This window comes from Grampus griseus (genome assembly GCF_964374135.1).
Source record: "Grampus griseus genome assembly, chromosome: 5".
NCBI classification, from domain to species: Eukaryota; Metazoa; Chordata; class Mammalia; order Artiodactyla; family Delphinidae; genus Grampus; species Grampus griseus.
Window position 1 is genome coordinate 45,727,739 of NC_138998.1, and position 26,613 is coordinate 45,754,351.

The 26,613-nt window shown below is 38.8% G+C and overlaps 1 protein-coding gene across 1 annotated transcript in view; it reads left to right on the forward strand.

The window, feature by feature from the left end:
• SERPINI1 (serpin family I member 1) overlaps positions 1-26,613 on the forward strand; it is a 68,371-nt gene that overhangs the window by 19,397 nt on the left and 22,361 nt on the right. Inside the window, exons 2-4 of the mRNA XM_082654155.1 lie at positions 21,157-21,424; positions 22,853-23,083; positions 25,177-25,371. Coding sequence (XP_082510281.1) covers positions 21,175-21,424; positions 22,853-23,083; positions 25,177-25,371 — 676 coding nt within the window. The 5' untranslated portion in view covers positions 21,157-21,174. The remainder of the gene's footprint in view (positions 1-21,156; positions 21,425-22,852; positions 23,084-25,176; positions 25,372-26,613) is intronic.

Consider the following 26,613-nt stretch of genomic DNA (forward strand, 5'->3'; position numbering starts at 1 on the left):
AGATTAGTCCATGAGGGGGACTCCCACATTGTGGGAACTTAAGGCATTAAACTCTTAGATTCATTCATCACAATTCTGCAAATAACTGTAGGCAAATAACTTAAGGCATTAAACTCTTAGATTCATTCATCACAATTCTGCAAATAACTGTAGCCAAGTTCAGGGAGAGTAAAACCCGATGATTATTCCCTGCATGGTGGATAATCTTGGATATTTAGCTTTGGATGCCGTTGTTTTGGTGGCATGTGTAATATATGCATCTGTATTTGAGCAAGATGTAATACTAGTACAGTAGCTACTACTGATGCACAATTAGGGCAGATGAACTCTTTGCTTGTACAAGAGCCCTCTTCAACCCGACCTGGAGGGGGAGAAGACAATGCCTTTTATATGGTTTATTCAGTTGTGATCTTTTGTTCTGAGCCTGTCTTCAAACATCGGAATGATAAACTTTTGGGATCACAGGTGTTGTTAGGTTTATCCGTTGCAAGGCTAGCCACTGAGTTGCAAGAGCTTTGAGACTTTAAGAATCGAGATAACAAGCTGAAAATTCAGTAATGCCGATTTCAGTTTGTTAAACCATTCATTGGCCCCAGGTTGAAAATTTTATGGGCCTCTACTTTATGGCTGAGGAATTTGCCCAGATTCTCTGTTAATAAAACTAAATTCCCCATTGTATCAGTTTCCAATTGTATCATCAATTGTATTGGCATAAAAACTTCAAGCCACGTCAGCCTTACGGATTTGATTGATATGGTAGGGTGGAGGAACGATGAGTGATACCTTTATTATCTGACTTACGTATGTCTTTAAATGGTATGCTATCTTTCAACCAAAATTACTTGTTTTTCATTAACTCTACAACACTTGTATATTCTACTGATGTCCTAATTTCATGACATTAGAGTGATTTCTGTTGCATAAATGATAGCTTGCCTTGCTTATAAAATGTGCTTCGACACACTCAATGTCTTCTTCAAACTTATACTGCATTGATTACATCTGGCGGCCCTATATGGGGAAACTTAGTTATGACCCTTCCAATTAAATTATGGTTGGAAACCCACCTCTGCGGTACAGCTCAGTGATCTACTAAATTTCTCAGTGACATTCAGAACATGAAATACTTTTGAGAGAATATATTTGCAATACAAACGGGAGCAGACGAGAAGGTTTTCAGTGTGTATTAATTTATATTTCAAGTCATTACTTGTACAGTTTACTTCCCAACCTAATTCTAACCAAAGATGAGTAACACTGCATTGGCAAAATTATGTGCATAAGATATTTTCATATGCTTAAGCAGAAATATCAAGTACGGTGCTTATGTATGAGTAGATTTGCAGTGAAAGATGTTCTTAAGGCGGGTTTTCTACACCTGCTCCCAGCCTTGTTCTCAGCTAATGAACCTGCATCTTATTTCGTGGAGAAAAGGGAACCCATCAAAAGACTTGCGCAACCTCCCACTACCACAGTGGCTCTGTACCTACCACCTACTAGCTACCACCTAATAGCTCTGTACCCATATACTTTAACTTTTCTCCTATTTCTGTAGGTGAATTGTCTGTGCTTCTAAGGCCAACCCCTCCCTGTGCACAGGTCCTCAGCCTTCTCACCTCACAATCCCGCTCCTGCAACGCCCTTCTCTCCTGAATCATCAATTCCCCCTTCTCCCCTGGAGCATTACTACCAGAAAACAAGCATCCTGTTTCTTCTCCTACCTTAAACAAACAAGCAAACAAAGAAAACTCCCTCTTTTTTTTTTTTTTTTTTTTTTTTTTGGCTGTGTTGGGTCTTCGTTGCTGCACAGGCTTTCTCTAGTTGCGGAGAGCAGGGGCTACTCTACTGTGTGGTGCATGGGCTTCTCATTGCGGTGGCTTCTCTTGTTGTGGAGCAGGGACTCTAGGGCGCACGGGCTTCAGTAGTTGTGGCACGTAGGCTCAGTAGTTGTGGCTCGTGGGCTCCAGAACGCAGGCTCAGTAGTTGTGACGCACGGTCTTATTTGCTCCGCGGCATGTGGGATCTTCCCCGACCAGAGGCTCGAACCCGTGTCCCCTGCATTGGTAGGCGGATTCTTAACTGCTGTGCCACCAGGGGACCCCAAAGAAAACTCCCTCTTGACTCACCCCTTCTCCACCCAGCTGCTGCCCGATTTCTCTGTTCTTCCAAAGAGTTGTCTTTGCTCAGTTTCTGAGTCCCCTCTTCCCGTTCTTTTATAACTCACTATGATCACGTTTCACCCCCTCTCCTCTTCACCCTCTCCATTCTATCTGTGTTGGCTTCTTGCTGATCTTTGGACTAAACAGGCACACTCATTCCTCAGGCATTTGCTTTTGCTGATCCCTGGCCTCCAACCCCAGGTATCAGTGGTTTGCTTCTTCCTTGAAGACTTTGTTCAAAAAAAATCACTTGTTCAGTAAAGACTTTCTAATCATTTTATTTAAAATTGTGATAGTCCTTCACACCCCCTCACTCTCTTATCCCCTTATGCTGAGTTTTTTTTTTCTTTCCAGGATATTAACACATTCTAAAACACTATAAAACTTTTTATTTTCTAAATAAACTCCATTATAGGGGTTTTTGAGGATTTGAGTGTTTAACCGGCAAAGCTAATATAGGTCCCCTCTACGACCACATTGAATGTCCCGTGACAAGGAAGGGGCCTGGGTTTGGAGCCAGTGAGCGGCTATCACTGAGTGATCTGAGTTGTCACTCAGATCTCTATCATCTGAGTGGTGTTGGGCTGTCTACGCTCTTCAAGTCGCAGTTTGCTCACCTGTAAGTGGGCACAATATACTTAAATCATTCACTCAGCAAATGTTGAGGACAGTCTTAGACCAAGCAATGGGCTAAGTCCAGCCAGTCCTGAGTGAGACAGATGTAATTCATGGAGCTTGCAGTCTAGGGAGGAGATAGATATTAAACAATAGTCCTAGAAACAAATGTAAACAGTGTGCCTCTCACGCCACCAGTGCCTAGTTTTAACCTCAGTTTTACTGACAGGTATATCCTAGTTGATATCCTACTAACTTGGTTTTCACACTTGATTGTGTCCTGAAATATCTCTTAAAAATACAGGCAACGGAGGTCCATGTCTAGAATTTCTGATTCAAGAGGTTGGTGATGTGGCCTCCAACCTGCATTTTCACCTCATCCTAGGAAATTCTGATGCAGACCACACACTGAGAAGTGCTGATTTAAAGAAATAGCTTTATCATCTTTCTTTTTAATAATAGGTAACAATAAAAACATTTTAAAGTCATATCATTTTGAATAAATTATGCTCTCCCAGAAGCCATTTATTCCAGGACTTTTGCCTCACGTTAATGATATTAATTATCCCTAGAGGCTATACACACACTATCTAATCATACTAGAGTCTCAATCTTAAAATAACTCACCCACCTGAGGGCACCTTTTTTTGCCTAGTAGGTTTATTGCAAAAAACAGAAAGAGTTTTAAAATGTCATCCATTTACATGGCTAAAAAGTACAGAATAGCAAAGAGAGCCACAACCAAAAAGAATATTGACCTCAGAGAGCCTTCCTGCCACAGACACTAAGGAAAGCTATCAACAGATGGTGCTGACTGCTGCCATGATTAAGCCTTGCAGATTCAAACGTGAACATAATTTCACTCCGTTGACATAATTATGCTAAGGCAAGTAATTTTGATATATGACATGTGGCCATGTTCTACAATAAGGGCATAAACCCACGAAAGTATTCCTTTGTAAATAATCATAAGGTAAGTTAGATATTACTCAATTCAGATTGATTGAAGCTTGGAAAATCTGACTTGCGGGTTAAAAACAAAAGCACACCAATGATGATTTATTATTTGTCTTTTTTTTTTTTGGCTTCTTCTCGTGACTTGTAGGATCTCAGTTCGCCCACCAGGGATTGAACCTGGGCCACAGCAGTGAATGCCCAGAATCCTAACCACTAGGCCACCAAGGAACTCCCTATTATTTGTCTTTAAACCTACAGTAATATCATAGTTAGCTGTGTCCAAGGAAGAATTTGTTTTCCTGTGTGTCTAGAAAAAGACAATTGAAATGTACCCTAGTAAATATCCCAGTATTTTGTTTCAGATGCCTTATGGTAGTTTACCTAACTGTATGTTATTTGTATCCCTCCAGAATCTACCAAACAGAATAAGTTAATATTTTTGAGATGGTTCAAGGTCATCATCATGAATCTCTAACACTGGGTACTACATTAATACCCTGATCTTCATAAGAAATGTGCCTGTAGTAAGTGGTCCTAAGTGGTCCTAAGACTTCAAGGCCTTATTGTTACATCTGCGTAGTTTAGGCCTTAATATTACTTTTATCAATCTGATAAGTAAGTTTGACCATATTTTTATGTGTTTAAGAGCTGTTTAACATTCTTTTGGTAACCTGTCTATTCATATCCTTTGCCTATTTTTCTATAGGATTTTTGTTGGGCTTATTGAATTATAGAGGTCTTGTACAGAACAGAGAACTTATCCCTTAGTCCAGCGGTGCCCAACCTTTTTGGCACCAGGGACCGATTTCGTGGAAGACAATTTTTCCACGGACATTGTGGGGGATGGTTCAGGTAGTAATGTGAGCGATGGGGAGCGATGGGGAGGGCAGATGAAGCTTCGCTCGCTCGCCGCCACTCACCTCCTGCTGTGTGGCCTGTTTCCTAACAGGCGGTGGACCGGGGGGTGGAGACCCCTGCCTTAGTCTGTAATTTAAGATTTTTCAGTTTGTCACTTGTCTTTTGACTTTTCTCATATGGCTTTTGCTGTGCAGATTTTTATCTTTATTTAGTAAAATTTATTAATCTTTTCTTTAATGGCTCCTGGGTCTTTGTCACACTTAGGCCTTCTCCATTTCAACACTGTGTGTCTAATACATGTGTGTCTAATATATATATTTATATATATGTATACAAATAATAGTACAATATAAATATATGCAACCTATACATATATAATGTATACATATGTATATATATATACGTATATGTTTGTATGCATGAACCATATATATGCATATATATATATTTACTTATGAATGTATGTTTTAAAATTCCCATGATTTCTCACTGGAATTTTAAAGTTTCAGTTTTCACTTTTAAAGTTTGGTCCATCTGGAACTTATCTTGATTCAAAATAATAAATTAGAATATTCATTTCTTTATTTTTTAATACCTGGATATTCTGTTCTCCTAACACGAGTTATCACTTACTGAATAATCTCTCTTACCCCACTGATTTGACATGCTAAGTTCTATCATATACCAAATTATATTTCTCACCATCCCTATTCTAATTATTATAGCTTTTTAATACATTTTAGTATCTCATCACTGTTCTTTTTTCCTCAGAGTTTTTCTTGCCGTTCCTGCTTTCTAATTTTTTCTACATAAACTTTATTTTTTAAGAATTTATTTTATTTATTTTATTTTTGGCTGCGTTGGGTCTTCGTTGCTGCGTCCGGGCTTTCTCTAGTTGTCTAAATCTTTTTTTTTTTTTTTTGTGGTACGCGGGCCTCTCACTGTTGTGGCCTCTCCCATTGCGGAGCACAGGCTCCGGACGCGCAGGCTCAGCGGCCATGACTCACGGGCCCAGCTGCTCCGCGGCATGTGGGATCTTCCCGGACCGGGGCATGAACCCGTGTTCCCTGCATCGGCAGGTGGACTCTCAACCACTGCACCACCAGGGAAGCCACAGTTGTCTAAATCTTTTTAAAGCCATCTGCCTCCCTGCCTCCCACTGCCCTTTATTTCTACATTTTATTTGTTGAAACTGAATCAGTTGTCCTATGGAGTTTCCCGTCATCAGGATCTTGTCAATTACACCCCCACGGTGTTGTTTAACATGTTCATCTGTCCTTATTTTAGGAAGAATACCCCGTAGGAGATTAAGTATTCTATTCTTTTTGCGTCTATTTCTCAGCGACGTTTCAGTTTTTCTTTAGTGTATACCTTCCTTGTTTCTTTATGAGCATATTTCTAGGATTTTTAATGATATAACCTCTAAGAAGAGCAGTTTGGCAACATTGATCAAAATTACGAGTACCTGTGTCTTGTGACCTAGCAACTTAACTTCTAGGAATTTATCCTGCAGAGATAATTGCACACCTGTGAAATGATGTATTTCTGAAATTACTCATTGCCTCATTATTTGTAATAGTAAAAGATTGCAATAATCTAAATTCCCATTGGTAGGAGACTAATTAAGTAAATTATAACATGCCCATGCAGTGAAATGCTTTGAAGCTGGTAAAAGAAAAAATTAGGAAGTTCTTTATGTAATGATGGGAAATATTTTCCAAGATATGTTGCTAAATGAAAAAATGAAGTTGCAAACCAGCGTGTGTATATTATGTTCCGTAAGAAAATGGGAAATACATATACTGAATATACATAAGCTATTTCTGGAAGATAACGCTGGTTGGTTCCACCAGGAGAAATTGGCTGACTAAGGGACAAGAGAGTGTGGGAAAGAGAATCTTCACTCTATGCCTCTTCATACCTTTTGAGTTTGTACTCTGTGAATGTTTTACCTATTTAATTTTTTTAGCTTAAAAAATTTAAGTATTGTAATGTATTATATAACAGGTTAAGATCCCAATTAACAGAAGTTATGTTTAAAGCCTGTTGTAGCATTATTTGGCACACAGAATTCAAGCAGAGTCAGTCTTGTAGAGGGAATTCCTGCCCAACACGGACAGCATGGCACAGTAATATTAGCAAGGAATTTGAAGCCTTCAGGCAAAAGTTCAGATCCCTTTTCTATTCCTTAGTAAACTTATGAACATGGTAAAAATATCTTAAACTTACTAGGTTTCAGTTTCTTCATCTACAAAACGGGGTTACCTTCACCTACCTTCCAGCTTGTTATGAGGATTAGCAATAACTTGTATTACGTCCAGATGGCTGATCCATTATGTTATTATTTCAGCTCTAGAATTCCATGAAGTAATTGGTCCCTGGGGAGAAAATTGAGGTCAAGGATATATTTTATGGGAATAATTTTCCTTTTCATTTTGAAACTTAAATATTCCTATCATATTCTTGAAGTTTATTAGCTTGAACCTAGTCTTCAAGCTCCCAACCAGTCATATGTAGACTCTCAAGCAATCCTAGAAGTGAGAAATCGGGCAACATATCCCATCCTATTTGGGTGGCCTCCCATGCACTTGTCTCCAGTTGAGCTTTGCCTCTCATTGTTTTTCTCACTGGGACTGTAAAACTGTATATTTAAAATTATAGTTCTAAGTCTCTGTTGCAGTGTAAAACCTACGAGGCTCAGGATGCCCATCATTCAGTCATTCTTTGCAAGGCCAATGATGTGAATTTTTTTAAAAAGCTAAGTTGAGAGAGCGATTTCATTTTATTCCAATTTACTTACAGACAAGTCTCATCTGCAAGATAGACTCTGACACATATCTTGGAGTCATAAAAATGTACTCTGAAATTTCTCTGACACAACTAGCTTTAACTTTCGACAATGCTTAAGACATGTAAGAGGCAGCCCACAAGTTAACAAAGCGAAAAGCCAGTATCCTTGCCTGCGTTTCACCAGACTCTTCTGGATCCTTCAGTAGTTAACTCAGAGGAAGAGAGCTGCACCCTAACAGGTCAGGGCAGTGAGCGCTGGTGCTCACGATATAAGACCCATGAGAAATCCTTCCCATCTTACCTGTCCAGTAATGGGAAAAGCCTTAAGGTGCTATGCAAGGAGCTTGATGGGGACCATTTCCTATCAGTGAGGACTATTAAACTTGGAAGACATTCAGAAGAAATGAATTAAGCCTATATCTCTACAGAGCTCTGAAAAGAAGAGAGGTTGATTACCATTTGGAGTAGTTTAACTCTGCCTTGTGGAGAAGAAGTACACTAGCTCCCTTTATTTTTATTTTTATTTTATTTTTTGTCTGTACAACATTTACATTGGCTGATTTCCTTGATTCATCTTTCTACACACTTCCTAAAGCTGTTACTATATTGTAAATATTTTTCTGAAAATCACAGGGAAGTGTACCAGAATGCTTTCATAGAGCCCTTTATATCTACATACTTACGTTCTACTTGTTTGCCCACACTCAGCAACAAAAATTACAAGTTGCTTTTTCAGTCATTCACAGTGATGAACAGGAAGAGGAAACCAAAGTACTGTTAGAAATCCCCTATTACAGTGTGGCAGGTTTATAAATAGAGTTAACAGGTGGATATTTTCAAGCAGCATTAATACAATGTTAGTCAATATCAGGAAAATTTTGTACTTTAAGTTTATAAGAGTTTAAAAAACAAAGTAGTGAAATTATTTTTTGACATGTTCCCTCTTGTTCCCACAGTCTGTAGTCCAGCAAGAGACCATTTAAAAAGGAATGTATGTAACTTAATTTCCACAGGGTACAGAAAGTATGAGCCATGAGGATTTTGCATTTTTTCTTTTAAAGAAAGAGACACTTAATTTAGGTTGGTGTTTTGTATCAGTTGGAGAGTTCCTTCTGTCAGTTTCTAGCGTTTCCAGCACAAGGTGAAGAGAAAAGAATTCTAAGACAAAAATCATAATATTTTTTTCCAGATTTCTTAAATAGGATGCATTTTAAAAATATGAGATATTGTGACCTCTCAAAACAGTGAAGCAACTGTATGAAATATTAAGTAACAAAGCAGCCTATGAATGTTCTAATCTTCAGCCTGGCACACGATAGATGCTCAGTAAGGAGTCGGTTGAAGCATATGAAGTTGTTGATATCTGACCACTTTGACTTCCAAAAATGGCAATTTCACAGGATTCGATATAATACTAATATCCTTCATTATTCACCTTGGTGTCAGAATCCCATGAGCCTAAACCATCTTACTAAAAGAGCAAGCAGGTCTTGGTAATGTTATAGTTATTAGCCAAGATAAGGAAGTATATTTGTGTGGCCTTAACAGACACTGAGGCAAAGTGAACCTATGCATTTCGCCTCAGGAGAGTTTAGATGTCCCCAGACCCTCACACACAATCTTATAAAACAAGGCAAGAGGGTGAAGCTAAAGGAGCAAAATAACAACAGCCGTGAGGGCTGCATTATAGTGGGGAGAGACAGAGAATCTGAAAAGGAAAGAAAGAAGGAAAAAGAAAGAGAGAGAGGGAGGGAGGGAGGCAGGGAGGGAGGAAGGAAGGGAGGGAGGGAAGAAGGAGAAACAGAAACACTGTAATTATAACCCAAATATAATTTAATAAAAATACGAATATAAATACCTAGTATCTGGGATACTTTGGTGTGTCTGGCCAGGAGCCCTAACCACTACTGTCCTCTATTAGGCTATCATCACATTACAATAGTGTATTTACACTTCTGACTGTAATTATCAAGACAAGTTTAAAACTGGCTTTGAGTGCTCTGAAAGTCTTTCTGTGAGAATTTTTTCTTTAGGTTGGTGCACCAAATAACTTCTCGGGATTTTTCACCTCATTTCTCAGCCTTTCAGGGTGTACTCAAGTGTTAGTGAATGACTGAAAGATGAGTCAGGCTACTACTCCCTCCACTGGCAAAATAATTGAGAAGCAACCTTACATCTGGGTATTTTTAGACTTTTAGGGACACATCCAACTTTTAAAAACTTTATTACACAAGCAACATTTTAATATTGAAAAATTAGAAAATCAAATATTTTTGAAGCTCTGAATAAAAAGGTGAATATCTCTTTGAACAATGTAGACCTAACACATGAAGGAAAATACCCCAGAGGCATCTCTTGTGTCACCCTGTTCTCCTCTACATCCCTAGTAACTAGTTGTCAAGGATAAATATTTATCGTACGAGTGAATGAAATTCTGTATTCACATTTGAAGTTTTGGGCTTTTTTTTAAACATCCATAGTAGCTCATTAAATATCCTTTGTGTACAAGAAGATGTTCCATATAAATGACTTCCCTTCCTCATGTATAAAATGAGGGGCTGGACAAGGTGTTTCCAGCAGAAAGGTACAATCTTGTAAACAGCTAAACCTTCAGGCCAGGGAAGAGAGCAAGCAGAGGGATTTCTTAAAACATTAATGGGTAAGCTGAGACCATTAATGTATGGCTTAGTTCCAAAATGGCCTTGGGCCATGCATGACCTTGATAGATGATGACTTTTTAACCTGTCTCTCTGAAACTGTTCACTGAATTTTGCCTAAGGGCTTGTGTGTCACTTGTTTAGCTTTCCCAACAGCACATTCCAAAGGAAGTCTTTCACTGGCCAGTACGAAGTCTCCCCTGGTTGTGCCAAGCAGAATCATTCATTACCATTTAATGGAGAGCCCAAATCATAGTTCCAGGAGGGCTAAGGACCTGCCAACTCACTGGTTCTTGCTGGCATTGACTTTGTTTTCCTCAGTAGTCACCAGCAGTAACCAAATGCCTTTGGAATTCCAAAAGGAGCCTCCTTATCAGTTGAGATCTCTCAAAGAAAGAGAGTATGTTTTTAAAAAGAGACGCGTTTTGTGAGGCTCACGCTACTAATTTTCTGTTTTTGATTCAAACACTTGTACTATGGTCAGGAATCAATGTTACTGAAGACTAAATCTGTTTAGCCTACTTCTAGCTCTGTACTTTCAAATATGGTAACCACTAGCCACATGTGGCTGTTTAAATTAATTAAAATTCAACAAAAGTAAAATTCTTGTTCCTCAGTTGCATTAGTCACATTACAAAACCCAATAGTTACTAGTGTCAAATGACTACCTTATGAACAAGAACACATACGTAATATTTTTATCATCGCAGAGAGTTCTGTTGGACCACATTTTTCTAACTTTCTGAAGGATACAGAGTAATCAAATATTTTGGATTTTAATTTTAGAATTTCTTATGGCCTAAGGTAGGAAAACTTTTGGCCAGAGATTTATTTATCCAGCATTTATTTATTGAGTCAAAACAATTTCCCAAATTTCCCAAAACAATTTACCAAAACAATTTCCCAAAACAATTTCCCAACAATTTCCAGCATTTATTTATTGAGTCAAAACAATTTCCCAAAACTTTTGGCCAGAGATTTATCTATCCAGCGTTTATTTATTGAGTCAAAACAATTTCCCAATTTATTGAGTCAAAACAATTTCCCAAAAAAAAAATAGCCAAGAGGCTATTTTTGTTGTGAAATATTCTTGAAGGTTTATAGCCCCTATCTCCTACGAGATAGATGATGTGGCCCAGGGAGGTTACTGGGAAAACTCAAAAACTCCTTGGAAGCCTTCGGTACTTCCAAAGAAAGGCAAGCTTCTCAGTTACTGTTCATCTTCATTCCAATTAGCCTGAGGACTATATATTAATTATATTAATATATACCAAAGCACTTTATAAATTCTGGGAAGTTTTGGCACTGTAGCTTCCTTTGATTATTTCTCCACATTTCTAGGACTAGTTAGTCCCTAAATGAGCAGCCCGCCATAGACTCTTCCAGCCCTAATCTACCTCTTGGATGCATGCAAATACTCAAGAACTTTAAACCTATAGCAGAGCCAGCTCAGCACTGGCTGCTATATGATCAGTAATTCCAAGCCACAGAATTCTACCAAATCACTTTGGGATACCACTGGTACAATACTAATTCAACGAATAATTAAGGAATATTCAGTGATTCAGAAAAGGCTAATATTGCAGTTCTTTCCTATTCTGATTATTGAGGTATCCCATGAAAATAAACTTTTTTTTTTTTTTTTTTGCGGTACGCGGGCCTCTCACCGTCGTGGCCTCTCCCGTTGCGGAGCATAGGCTCCGGACGCACAGGCTCAGCGGCCATGGCTCACAGGCCCAGCTGCTCCGTGGCATGTGGGATCTTCCCGGACCGGGGCACGAACCCGTGTCCCCTGCATCGATCAGCAGGCGGACTCTCAACCACTGCGCCACCAGGGAAGTCCTAAACATTTTTGAAGAGAAAATTTTCTAACTTTGATTTAAAAAATTAAAGGAAAATTATTTTTTAAAAGGTTATAGTCTTGATTTTAATACAAATATAAAATGAACAGATGTCAGAGATTTTATTTAGCTCATTAATTAGTGAGAGATCCAGTAAGATGTTACAAACGATTCACGAGAGACTCCAGAAAGCAGATGAATACGTAAGTCCGTCAGGAATACTGAAATATGTTTGTTTAACGGGTGCAAAACTGGTCAATATCCACAGGACAATAATCAGTTGCATCCCACCATCCATGTACACTGTGCATTTTTATAGACATTTGCATCACTATCAATTCTCTGCAATTTAGAGAATTTTTAAATTGTTCAAAGACTATGAAGGGCCCAAACCCGTAGTCAGAAAACTTGGAAGGGTGTTTCTCGGTAATGTATAGTTTTTCATTGAAGATGCCCATAATCATCTTGGTCCATTTCCGAGCCTTTTATAATTGTTCTAGGGTAGAAATCTTTATAGGTTACTTTCTCCCTAGTTCTGCTTCTTTGATTTGCCTGGCCATTTTCTCCTTGTTTGAGAGATACTCGATGAGCTTTCTTTTTTGCTTGATTCAATAGAACAGGAAAAAGAACCTAAAGATGTATCTTATTGAAAACTCTAAGTTAAGAGACTATTGAAAAGGGTCACAGTGGGCCGAACAGCTGAAGGGAGAAGCAAAAGAAAGAAAAAGACGAGAAGATTAATTCATTTACATCAGAATTTCATAGATGTTGCAATTACAGAATTAAACCTCTTTGTTTCTCTTATTTCCTTGTTTCTGACCTCTTGGCTTTAAGACACATCTCAATTTCATAACACCTTTTTTAGGACAAAAAACATTTTAAAAGGAAAAAAATGTACACTTCTCTTTAAAAATAGCACAATGGAATATATTTATTCATACCATAGCATATTATTCCCTTAATAATCAGAGTTTAGATCTAAGTCTTCTTATCGTTCTTCTGAATTACATTGGGCCATCATTTATCATGCATATGACATTATACTTTTCATAATGTGTTTTTGTTTTTGTTTTTGTTTTTTTGCGGTACGCGGGCCTCTCACTGTTGTGGCCTCTCCCGTTGCGGAGCACAGGCTCCGGACGCGCAGGCTCAGCGGCCATGGCTCACGGGCCCAGCCGCTCCGCGGCATGTGGGATCCTCCCGGACCGGGGCACGATCCCGCGTCCCCTGCATCGGCAGGCGGACTCTCAACCACTGCGCCACCAGGGAAGCCCCATAATGTATTTTCTGATCAAAACTTTTTAGTGCTGTTGTGATTGAAAATGTAATCTTAAGGCATTTCAAAGAATAGTGATGTGTTCTCTACACTTCCATTTGATTCTTTGATTTATCCATCCCCATGTACGTATACAGCTAATTTTGAAAGTTAACAGCAAGCTTTTGCCAGCTTAGCACCTGAACAATAGTCCTTCACAAAGCATGCATAGGTAATTCACCTTTTCTTGCTTTGAAAACACTATGATTTATCCTGAGAAATCTGGCAAATTCTTCTGCCTTTAATTGTACTGCTTGGGATCCAACAGACAGTTCTTTGTATATATCCCAAGGACAAAAGATTTATCTACTAGTGCAAATTAACTCTTACACGTGTCTTCTGTTCTTGGGTGCTTTAGAAAAAAATCTGGTTTTTGTTTTACAAGAAAATCAGTTGGTTCATTTCTCTAGTGATGCATGCTTGCATCACTTACAGTAGGTTACATTCTCCTTTCTGTTCTCGTCCCTGTATGTGGTCCTCTTTCTTTTAAGTACTGCCATCATAGTATGGTCCTGATAATTCTAGATCCAAGTTGAAGCAAAAAACTTAATTATGGGAGCCAGCATCAGTGGAAATAAGTCAGCTGAGAGAATAAGGATAGACAAATAGCCTAAAGTTCACACTTTTCCAGGCTATGACACTTATACAGGCAATGGGAACAGTCACACAATTTGCCTCTCTGTCTGAGGGCCAGCTGGACATTGATTATAAGACTTACTCCAATTTCAGAAAAGGTAAAATTGGGGGTGGGGATGAACACCGTGCATGTTACAGTTGAGGAAATTTGCTAAATTATAGGTTGCTTAAATACATATTGTTTCACAAGGTAATGATTTCTTTTTTTTGTATGTGACAAGTTCTTTGAAAAATTTTCCAGCTTCATTGCTGCTGATCTAGGTTAACACTTTCTCTTAATAAATCAGGAAACACAGACCTGGAAAATTCAACTTGTTCCAAATTTCATCAAGTGAGCTACTGCTAACCAAAATTAGAGTAGTGATTTCCAAACACTCAGTGCCTACCCATGAGGGAAAAAACAAACAAATAAACAAACAAAACCTTCATGAATTCAAATATATCCACTTTAAATGACTGTCTTATTTTCATGTTGAAACGTTCACTCTTTTATGTGATTGCTGTGTTCATTCTTTCATGTGATTGATGTGTTCATTCTTTCATGTGATTGTAAGAGTCATTATTCTTGTTAATTTTTTTTGCCCCCATCCCAATATATTTACTTGGTAAAATAAAAATTTAGCAACCCTATATCGGTTCCCTCAGTTAAAACATTACTAGTCCTTTACATGCAAAAATCTGAGAATTAATAGGCCAGAGGGCTTTAAGGCAGTGTTCTTTGCATTAGGCATTTCTCCTTAGTTATTTCCCATGCCTGTTGCTTGCAGAAGAAACGACCTTCTTCAGCTTTTCGTCTCACCTTCTAAAGAGCGCCTCCCTTGTTTTCTCAACTCAAAATTATGAAACCGTTTTTTTAAAATTTCAAATAATTGGGTTATCTAAAAAGAAATGTTTCATATATGAATAATCAGCCTCTCTATAAATAAGACTAATTACCAAGGAAGTTAAAAAAAACTATCTTTTTTTATTGTTCTAGCTTTAGCTCTGTGATTCCTCATACCTCGATTACCAGAAGATTTAGTTCTCCGACCTGTTTCAATGAAGTGTTTTCTGAAGCAGGATACTCACATACACGTGCCCATAACCTACCTTACTACTGGCAATGGGAGGAGAATTGCAAGAATGAATGTGGTTTATTCACAGCTCAGCTGCCTTTGCCTTTTCTAGCACAACAGCACAGTCTCCTACTAGTCTGGTACTGCAGCCACTTGCTTTCATGTAAAGGCATTTTATTCAGTAACTTGAAAGTAATGAATCTACAAAGTAACGCTCCGTGTGAGAGTAACGTATTTTAGAACGCGTTGATTATTATGATTAACGGTGGGGCCCTGGCATTTTGTAGATGAATGTTAATACAGTAGCATTTGGGTATCACCTTTTGCAGTTTTTCAAGGTGGTATACTTGTTTGTTAATGCATCCCATGTCCAGCCATTGCATCATGCCGACATTGGTGACAGTGCCACTTTGTCAGGCTGGAAAGACAGTCTCATACTCAATAAGGAAACACTTTATCAAGGGAATAAAAAATGGAAATGAGCTACTACCTGTGGGCTCAAATTAAATTAGCCTGGAGAATTTAGAAGCAGCAGCCCCTCTTGCTGTTCCTTCTAATGCAGCTGTGTGGGCCTTTGTATCTCATGCTGTATTCATTCAACAAATATTTATTGGGCACCTACTATGTGTAATGCATTACGTATCCGAAGATATAAAAGATGAATGCAGGGGCTTCCCTGGTAGCACAGTGGTTAAGAATCCGCCTGCCAATGCAGGGGACACGGGTTTGAGCCTTGGTCCGGGAAGATCCCACATGCAGTGGAGCAACTAAGCCTGTGCACCACAACTACTGAGCCTGTGCTCTAGAGCCCATAAGCCACAACTACTGAGCTCACGTGCCACAACTACTGAGCCCGCACTCCTAGAGCCCGTGCTCCGAAACAACAGAAGCCACCGCAATGAGAAGCCTGTGCACCACAACTAAGAGTAGCCCCCGCTCACCACAACTAGAGAAAGCCCATGCACAGCAACAAAGACCCAATGCAGCCAAAAATAAATAAATTAAATAAATTAATTTTTTAAAAAAAAGATGGATGCACTTCCATTTGTGCCTTCAAAAAGCTTAGGAGACGAGATGACACATGTACGGAATTATCTGTAATAGAAGGCAACAGTAGTACATGCTATTGGAGAGGTAGAGATAAAATATGCCAAGATTTCAAAAAAGGGGGAAATAGTTGTTTTAACTGAAGACCTAGCAGGGTATTCATAAAAGAAAAGGAAGTGGAGCAGAACCTTGAGGAGTGGTTAGGATTTGAACATATGGAACCAGGTTGAAGCAGTTAGAGCAAGAAAACTCCACAAGCTGGCAACAGGAGAGAGAAATTCTGGGATATGTATTGCAAAGGGGATTCTGGCTAGAATTGCAGCATCCAGGAAGGAAAGTAGTGGGTAGAAAGAAATGCTGGAACACAGTGCAGTGGGTTATGTTCAAGATTTGGGGCTTTAGTCTCCAGGCATAAGGGCAAGCCTAAGGTTTTGTAAATATAAGAATATCTGTTCATAAGAGCACATCAAGACAGTTCATCTGGAGGATATGCAAATGTTGGATTTCAGAGAATGGCTGAGAGTCATTGATAGAGTCCTTGGGAATGCATTAAGAGGAAGAACTGCCACCATGACCAGGGCAATGGCCATGGACGATGGCTAGGAGAAGTGTCAGGGATGCGGTATGGAATAAGGGTTGACGTTCATTGAACATAAGGGAAAAAGAGATGGGGAAGAGTCAAAGACTTTGATGTTTTAAGGAAATAAAAAAGAGTGGGTGTGATTGATAAGACAAAGATTCTTATTTGAGCCACCTTGAATTTAAAGTGCTGGCAAGAGTAAAAGACTAAATATCGCAAGAACAGTTTGCAATGCACGTCGGAAATGAAGATAAAAATAAAGCCGGAGCTAGAATTTTACTTATTTGGGAATAGTATGAATAGGGATAATAGTTGAAGCACCTTTTTGTTTTGAGAGAAGTTCACAGGAGCAGCAGTAAGAAGAGCATTACAGAGGAGAGGGCCAGGCATAGGTCCGTGGAAGATGCCTGTGCTTAGAAGGGGAAAAGGAAATCTTCCCCTCTCCTCTGAAAAAAACAAAACGAAAAAACACTCATGGACTTCCCTGGTGGCGCAATGGTTAAGAATCCGCCTGCCAGTGCAGGGGACACGGGTTCGAGCCCTGGTCCGGGAAGATCCCACCTGCCACAGAGCAGCTAAGCCCGTGCACCACAACTACTGAGCCTGTGCTGTAGAGCCCGTGAGCCACAAATACTGAGCCTGCATGCCACAACTACTGAAGCCCGCACGCCTAGAGCCCGTGCTCCACAACGAGAAAAGCCACTGCAATGAGAAGCCCGCGCACCGCAACGAAGAGTAGCCCCCGCTCACCGCAACTAGAGAAAGCCTGCGTGCAGCAACGAAGACCCAACGCAGCCAAAATCAAATAAATAAATAAATATTAAAAAAAAAATAAAACACTCATAAGGAGGAGTCTGGGGTGGCAGAGGTGAAGGGGGCCAGGGCCAGGGGTGGAGTAGGTGGGATCAAAAAGGCTGCATCAGACTGGCAGAGGTCATTTTGCTTGCAATGGTAAATCTTGCCTTTGAAAGAAGGAAAGATCACTTAACCATAGATCAAATGTGTGTTTCCAGAGCAGAGTTCTTTAAATCTTTATTAAGGAGTTTCCCAATATGACTCAGTGTCCTGCTGCTTGCTACCCTGGGAAGAGCCCTGTCTCACAAACATACGGGTGTTCCTTCCAGGAATCCTCTAGAAGCTTGAAGAGACATGAGTGGTTTTAACATCTCTTTCCCCCAGTAAGGCAATGTTGCAGAACTGTGGGTCCATCAAACACTTCTTTCTGCATTGGACCATCTGCTGTAGACCAGGGGTTCCTAACCCGAGGCCAGCAAAATCCTGGCCAGTGAATGTAATGTTCTGTTCCACATGTGTGCATTTCTTGAGGAGATGATTTACCCTTCACCTGATTCTTAAAAGCATCTCTTTTCTTAAAAAGATAAGAACCACTGTAATGGATCATGCCCTGCTGCACAATGATGCAAGTGCCCTAAAGACAAAAGCCTGTCCTTATAAATTTTGGTATCTTCATGATACCTCTATCAGTTTTGGCTGAGTGAATGGGTAATGGTGCTACATTCCATGGGCCAACAGGAATTATAAAATACTCATTTTGACTCTATAGCCTCTTGCTTGAATTAGCAAGTATACAAACCTAGAAAACATTTTTTAATGATAATGTCTTTTATTAGTATAACCTGTAGCTTAAAATGAGTGCTTCAGACACACACACTATCTCCTTTATTTCTTTAATAATTGTGCAGAGTAGGGATTGGTATCTTCATTTCATGAGTGGCGCCAAGACTGAAAGAATGCACATGACTTGTCACAGGTCATACATCATATGCCAGCTATTATTATTATCTCATGGTACATACATAAATAAAAATGCCTACAAACACAATAGACTTGGCCTTACTTTCTGAGATGCTTATTGGTTGGCAATAGGTTTTTGTTTTATATGAATGAAATCTTTTTATTAGCTTAAAATGTAATCCTCATGTGAAATGCAGTGGTTTTGCAATAGTTGTGTTATTGAATGACAGATACTACTCTCATACAGTGAGTTTAATTTCTTGGTCTTGTACTAGATAACATTAAATGAAAGCAATGGGTCTTTGCTTGGTAGAGTGAAGATGGCACGTCAGATAGCAGTACAGTGTCATGATGAAGAGCAGGGGCTTTTGAACCAGACTTGGATTTCAGAGTTCCTCTAAACACTATTACATCTTAAGTATTCAATACCGGATATGTTTTAAGTTCTCTTTCAACTTAGAAGAGCACGTGCTATATTTCTTCCATCTGAAACTAGAGAGAGAGAGAAAACTCATCTCTTCCACTTCACTTTCCCTGGAGAGGACAGAGGAAGAGAGAATGTCACAGCAGCCTCCCATCAATGGCCTAAGCCAGCGGACCAGCAGGACAGCTGTGCTCTGGCATCTGGCTTCTGTCCCGATGCTGCCTGCACTGCAGACTCTGTTCTGCAGCAACATACTTCATCTCCCGCCAGTAGCTATTCTCAGCCTCCTCACCGCGTGGGTTGTGAGAGTTCATATTTACATATAGGCTGAGCTTTACCTTCCTAAACAAGCAAGAATTATTTAAACCTTAATACAAAAGTGGGGGGAAGGATACAGGGGGACTTGGAACTTCTCAGACAAAAAACTGATACCTGAAACTGAACCCAAAAATGTGAAGGACTTGCAAAGTGGTCAGGCAAAGTTCTCTGAAATTGGAATCAGAAATATTACAGGGCTGATTGGGACATTCTGACTCAAAAACCTGTAGGAAACGCACCGCTCTTAGGTTAAACATGTGTGCACTCTGTTAACTGAGTAGTGGGGACTGTTAATGCTTCATACTAACAAAATACAATTTTCCAAATGTGTTTGCTCAATATCACTTTACCTGTTTTTTTTTTTGAATTTTTGAATTTTATTTTTTTATACAGCAGGTTCTTATTAGTTATCCATTTTATACATATTAGTGCATACATGTCAATCCCAATCTCCCAATTCATCCCACCACCACCACCACCCACCCCAGCCACTTTCCCCCCTTGGTGTCCATACGTTTGTTCTCTACATCTGTGTCTCTATTTCTGCCTTGCAAACTGGTTCATCTGTACCATTTTCTAGGCTCCACATATATGTGTTAATATACGATATTTGTTTTTCTCTTTCTGACTTGCTTTACTCTGTATGACAGTCTTTAGATCCATCCACGTCTCAACAAATGCCTCAATTTCATTCCTTTTTATGGCTGAGTAATATTCCATTGTATATATGTACCACATCTTCTTTATCCATTCATCTGTCAATGGACACTTAGGTTGCTTCCATGACCTGACTATTGTAAATAGTGCTTCAATGAACATTGTGGCGCATGTATCTTCTTGAATTATGGTTTCCTCTGGGTATATGCCCAGTAGTGGGACTGCTGGGTCATATGGTAATTCTGTTTTTAGTTCTTTAAAGAACCCCCATACTGTTCTCCATAGTAGCTGTATCAATTTACATTCCCACCAAGAGTGCAAGAGGATTCCCTTTTCTCCACACCCTCTCCAGCATTTGTTGTTTGTAGATTTTCTGATGATGCCCATTTACCTGTTGTTTTAATGATTTTTTTTTTTTAAAGATCAAGAAAAAGGAAGCTGCTTAACTGTTTGAATCGGCAGTTTACCTTTCAGATGCCTAGAGTGACAAAGTGTGAGAATGTGAGGAAAGAGGGACTCCAGTCCCCAATGTGTACCAGTCAGACTGTTTGTGGGGAGACAGAGCGTGTGGAATGCTGGTGTGCCAAAAGGCAGGAATATTATTCTGAGATATCTGGGCACTGACACTGCTTTCTCTTCCCGAGAGAACACGGTTCAAGTACCAGATGAGCTTGATATTTAGAACAGTCATTTAAATAAAATCACTGGAGTATTGGTGTAAGCTGAAATGGTCATGTAAGTCTAAGAACGAAAGGACATTGTTGTAAGAGGGAGGCGTCTCCCTGCACAGAGATGGTCACTGAGGGCAGCAGCCTGCTAGGGAATAAATAAATAAGGAAAACCACACAAGGATGTGCCGAATCTGCTTTTTCTCTGAGTTACCACTTCCTGTGGGTTCTGCAGTCTGGGCTGAATAAACTGGGGCTCCTGGCAAATGTGTGTTTGACCTCTTCCCACTAGTTGGTAACACAGTTGCATGGTACATTAATTTCATAAATTGTAGTAAATGGGTAAAGGGGCATTTTCAAATGCCTAACTTCACTAATTCTTCTTAAACCCTGTGAATACCTTTTGGTTTTCATCTTAATTGTCCTGCACCTGTGTAGTTTAGTGTACACTAGAGTGAATTGTTTCAAAGTCATGACTGAAATATGCATGATGAAGCTATGCAAATTGATAAATTAGCCTCACCAAACATTGTTGAATATATATCTATATATACTCAGCCCCATGAGGGTGAGACCAGGGCTATCTTGTTCTTGGGAGTATCCTCAGGACTTAGCAGTGTTATTCGCTCATTTGACTATTAATTGACTTAATAGGATCTTCCAACAAATCCTTTAATGGGCTTTTTTGTTATAGAGACACTAACATTCCATATGTTTAAAAACTTTTGGTTTACTTACAACTTTGCCATGAAATTATTTTTTTTACCTTTCACTCCCTTTCTCTGAGGTAATTAATAATTAATATGTAAAATATTGTTCTCCAGGCTTGAAACTATTCCAACATGGCTTTCCTTGGACTCTTCTCTTTGCTGGTTCTGCAAAGTTTGGCATTAGGGACCACTTTCACTGATGAAACCATTGCTGAGTTGTCAGTGAATATGTATAACCATCTTCGAGCCACTGGAGAAGATGAAAATATTCTCTTCTCTCCACTGAGTGTCACCCTTGCAATGGGAATGATGGAACTTGGGGCCCAAGGGTCTACCCTGAAAGAAATCCGTCATTCAATGGGATATGATAGCCTGAAAAATGGTAAGTGTGCTTAGATTTAATTTCTCAAGATGGTTTGACATTAACATTCAACTCAGTTATGTTGCCTTATGCCTGAGGCAGCAGTATGTACAAAGAGTAAGAAAGAGGTCTCACTGAGGTGATATGGGTAAGAGAACCATTAGGAAACCCAAGAAAGTTCTTAGTTCCTAGCTGTATCCCTGGCTGAGTTAATCCAAGGAAATTGTATCTTTTATTATTATTGTTTAAACAAACCTCACTATGATAAACAAAAGCAAACATGGTTCTTGCTCTGCTGGAGTTTCCAGTTTAGAGGGAGAGGCATATATTAATCAATTATCACATAAATAAATGAGAAATTATAACTGTGATGAGTACTATAAAAAAACCATTATGCTCTAAGAATATCAGAAATTTTTACTTAAAATCAACAGTACCTTCATTATTTAAATGGCATCCAATAATTTTTTTTTATAAATTTATTTATTTTATTTATTTACTTTTGGCTGCGTTGGGTCTTTGTTGCTGCACTCAGGCTTTCTCTAGTTGCGGTGAGCGGGGACTACTCTTTGTTGTGGTGCACGGGCTTCTCATTGTGGTGGCTTCTTTTGTTGCGGAGCACGGGGTCTAGGCGTGTGGGCTTCAGTAGCTGTGGCACATGGGCTCAGTAGTTGTGGCTTGCGGGCTCTAGAACGCAGGCTCAGTAGTTGTGGTGCACGGGCTTAGTTGCTCTGCAGCATGTGGGATCTTCCTGGACCAGGGCTTGAACCTGTGTCCCCTGCATTGGCAGGAGGATTCTTAACCACTGCATCACCCGGGAAGTCCCAAGAGTTTTTTTTGAATGTTGTATTATCATGAAAAATTTTTGTACTGGAGAAAATTTCTAACCAAAATGTATTTTGTAATTACTTTTCAATGATGTATAATTTCTATTTTAATGTTTCTAATATACATGTGAATTAACTCATTAAAAAGTTGAGAACTAAAACAATTTCAATTGGATTTTCTAGTTGTAAGGTTAAAAAAAGTCTACTTAAAGTAAAATTTAAAGGAATATTTTGACTTTTAAACTAGAAAATTAAACTTGATAACAGAAACAGATTATTTCTGATCATCATAAAATAACTCATTTAATTAAAGTAACCTAAGTCCTTTGAAAGAAAACAATCCAAGTATCTCTACTTTATAGATTTTACCAAGAAAGTCAATTAAAATGAAAATAATATCAGTTGATAATACTAAACTGCAAAAAGTTAATTTGAACATCTAGAAACAGCATAAATATTGGAACCTCCAGAGTTACCATGTCAGTGTGGAGAATAAGCCAGTGCTTTTCCTTTGGGCCTCTGTTCTATTAATCCCCCTTGCTGTGTTTTCGTGCTCCTCCACTCTCCAGGATCTTTCACTGTGTTTGTTCCACTAATAAACTTATCTTTTGTCATTTTGCAGGTGAAGAATTTTCTTTCTTGAAGAATCTTTCTCACATGGTGACTGCTGAAGAGAGTCAGTATGTGATGAAAATTGCCAATGCCCTCTTTGTGCAAAATGGATTTCATATCAATGATGAGTTTTTGCAAATGATAAAAAAGTACTTTAACGCAGAAGTCAATCATGTGGACTTCAGTCAAAATGTAGCTGTGGCCAACCATATCAATAAGTGGGTGGAGAATAATACAAATAGTAAGTCATTTGGTTCCTTTCTTTCTCTAATAGCTTAGTTTTAACTCCCTTTTACTTCTGAAATTATTTGTCCCCTTGTTCCTTTTACATTTTGAATGTTACATTGCATTCAGTTGAGTATCTACTAATTATTTTGTATAGATTACAGCCTATTTTATTTTATTTATTATTATTATTATTTTTTGCGGTACGCGGGCCTCTCACTGCTGCGGCCTCCCCCGTCGCAGAGCACAGGCTCCGGACGCTCAGGCCCAGAGGCCATGGCCCACGGGCCCAGCTGCTCCGCGGCATGCGGGATCCTCCCGGACCGGGGCACGAACCCACGTCCCCTGCACCCGCAGGTGCACTCCCAACCGCTGTGCCACCAGAGAAGCCCTGATTACAGCCTATTTTAGAAGCATTGTTTATGAATAAATATTTGAGAAAAAGTTGATTCTTTTGGCATGTATAGAATATTGGTACTGATAAATTAATATGAAATCTGTGCTCTCCAGTTGGTGAGTTTCATTCGAATGGTAATCTTAACTACTGTATGGAATTTTGCTTGGGCTGACCATTTAATAAGTTAGATACTAGTTAGAATCACAGTTGCTGGCTCTCTTAACAATATGATTAAAATAGAGTAAGAGAGTTTAAAGATATTTGTTGGCTTTTAAACCACAGAACTTGATTGCTAATCAAAAAATTTGTACAGGATTCCTTTAAAAAAAAGAGCAGCCCATTTTAAGCCCAAACAAATGGAGAGGAATTAGAAAAGGATGCATTTGTTTCAAATTTTAATTCTAAATCATATTTTTAAAATGTATTTAGGGGGGCTTCCCTGGTGGCGCAGTAGTTGAGAGTCCGCCTGCCGATGCAGGGGACACGGGTTCGTGCCCCGGTCCGGGAAGATCCCACATGCCTCGGAGCGGCTGGGCCCGTGAGCCATGGCGGCTGAGCCTGCGCGTCCGGAGCCTGTGCTCCGCAACGGGAGAGGCCACAACAGTGAGAGGCCCGCGTACCGACAAAAAAAAAAAAAAAAAAAAAAAAAAACTATTTAAGCTCTCCAAATGTTTCATATTTTACCATTTTATTTTCCGATTTTACCAACAAAATAATTGAAATTAGAATAAAAAAATGAGACCAAATTGAAAGTAGATTACTATGGCTGTTCCTTAAATTAATTAATTCATGTTGTCAAAACTCTGAAAATAATGTAAATCTAATACATTTTATGCTGGAACAACAACAACAAAAGACCATCATCCCATACCCTTTGTTCTATATTCCCCCAAATGCTGAGGCACCTTCTTAAGTACCTAAAGACGTGCTATGACTAATAAAATGAGAGAATACGGAGTGAATGTGGTCCTATCTTTTCTAACTGTGAAATTAAAATGTAAGATAAAAGAAACATGGTTATTTTTTAACATTCAAAGAATAAGAATAATAATTCAGCTGCATTAGATTGGATTATTGAAAGCTGTTTATTTCCAAACTCTTCTTAAACAATTTCAGCCATTAATAAAGTCCCAATGTCTTTCAAAATGGATTTAGAAAGGAACATTATAAGTGATAAAAATTAAGGTATCATTAGTTAAGTTGGCTTTTACTCATCTGTTTTCACCTAATCAAAAGCAGTTGTTATATCTGATAGATATCCAATGTACATGGGGGAAAAGTTTGAATTGGATGACATTTTGATCATGTACATTGTTCAAGAATAAACTTAGAAATATCTGTTGAATGTTTAATCTGTCTTAAGATTGCAACTAGAAAGTAGTAAAGCCTGAGATTCTGTTGTATGTGGTTCTGTAGTTTGTGCAAATGTCAAGATACTACTAGTTAGTGTTATTTTAGGTGGTGTATAACGGTATTTTAGATGCCCTTAGTCTGTAAGTATATTTGTGTGTATTTGTGTGTGTGTGTGTGTGTGTGTGTGTGTTACATTTTTTTCCTTTTAAAGTTAGATACTTTTAATTTTTATTGTAAATTTTATAATGATATAAAGTTCATCTCAAGCACTCTCTTGGATGGTAGTTTGATAATCTTTTGGTTTCCTTTCACCTTCAAATTTAATATGAATTTTCATCCATTCATTTTTTCCTGAATAGGTCTGTTGAAAGAGTTGGTATCCCCAAGGGATTTTGACGCCGTCACTCATCTGGCCCTCATCAATGCTGTTTATTTCAAAGGGAATTGGAAGTCACAATTTAGACCTGAAAATACCAGAACTTTTTCCTTCACTAAAGATGATGAAAGTGAAGTCCAAATTCCAATGATGTATCAACAAGGAGAATTTTATTATGGTAAGACAGTTTGGCTTTTATTTCTCTCTTCTTGCAGTGTATCAACAAATTTCTAAGAAAAAAACATGAAATATTCGTTACTCAGATTTCTCAACAATCTGGTTTGGGCTACAATTCAATTTTCTTGGCCCCATTTTCACAGGCCTCTAATTAGATCCTGAGTGAATATGATATGTTTTGATAGTTTTCCAATATGTTTCTTAATTTATGAAGTTGATTACACCTACAGAGTGGCTTTATTCATGTGAAAATACCTGACCTGTGTCAGAATGTTCTGAGTCACTCCAGAAAGTCATTCGCTTTGGGGTGGTTTTCAGTGAGCCATATGTTCCACCAGCTCTTGATTTGGACACCTCATCACTTTTTTTTTTTTTTTTGCGGTACGGTACGCGGGCCTCTCACTGTTGTGGCCTCTCCCGTTGCGGAGCACAGGCTCCGGATGCGCAGGCTCAGCGGCCATGGCTCACGGGCCCAGCCGCTCCGAGGCATGTGGGATCCTCCCGGACCGGGGCACGAACCCGTGTCCCCTGCATCGGCAGGCGGACTCTCAACCACTGCGCCACCAGGGAAGCCCCACTTTTTGAATTATAAGCATTCCTTTAAAATTTTGCTTTCAGACTTGTTTATGTTTGGTCAGGCGTAATTATTCATTCATAGTTTCACTTACTGAGAGTCTATAATTTGTGATACAGGTCAGCATCCTTGGCATTGTTTTCAGGGATATTTCATTGGCCTTTTCAGAAGTTTAGGGTGCTAATCCTTTCTCCATACCATACTGAACTGTAATTATTTATTGTCATAAGCAGAAATGTAATTGCAAGCTAAGTATATGTTAGAACTAATATTTTATTCTATTCAAAGGTACACAGTAAAATTAAAATATTATAATCACAGTTAATCAAATGAACAGTCAAAATAAGAAAGGGAAATACCTATTTATTTGAGAACCAAAATGTTTAATGTGACATCTAAAGGACCTAGATCAGTTAAATGAAAATATTCAGAACAAAAGCATTATGTTTGTTTTGAAAATGGGGGAAATTTGAAAGTAGTGGCAGGACCATTTGTTTTAAAGACTTTTTTTTTTTTTTTTTTTTTTAGTGAAAGCCTGGTCAACTTAGCTAAGTTCATAGAACACAAAGCCAATTACCTAATTTACCTAATTACCTAATTTGGAGATTTTAATCACCACAAATGCTCTGGATAACTACTGCCGAATGAAGTAGATTTCACTTTGGCTGT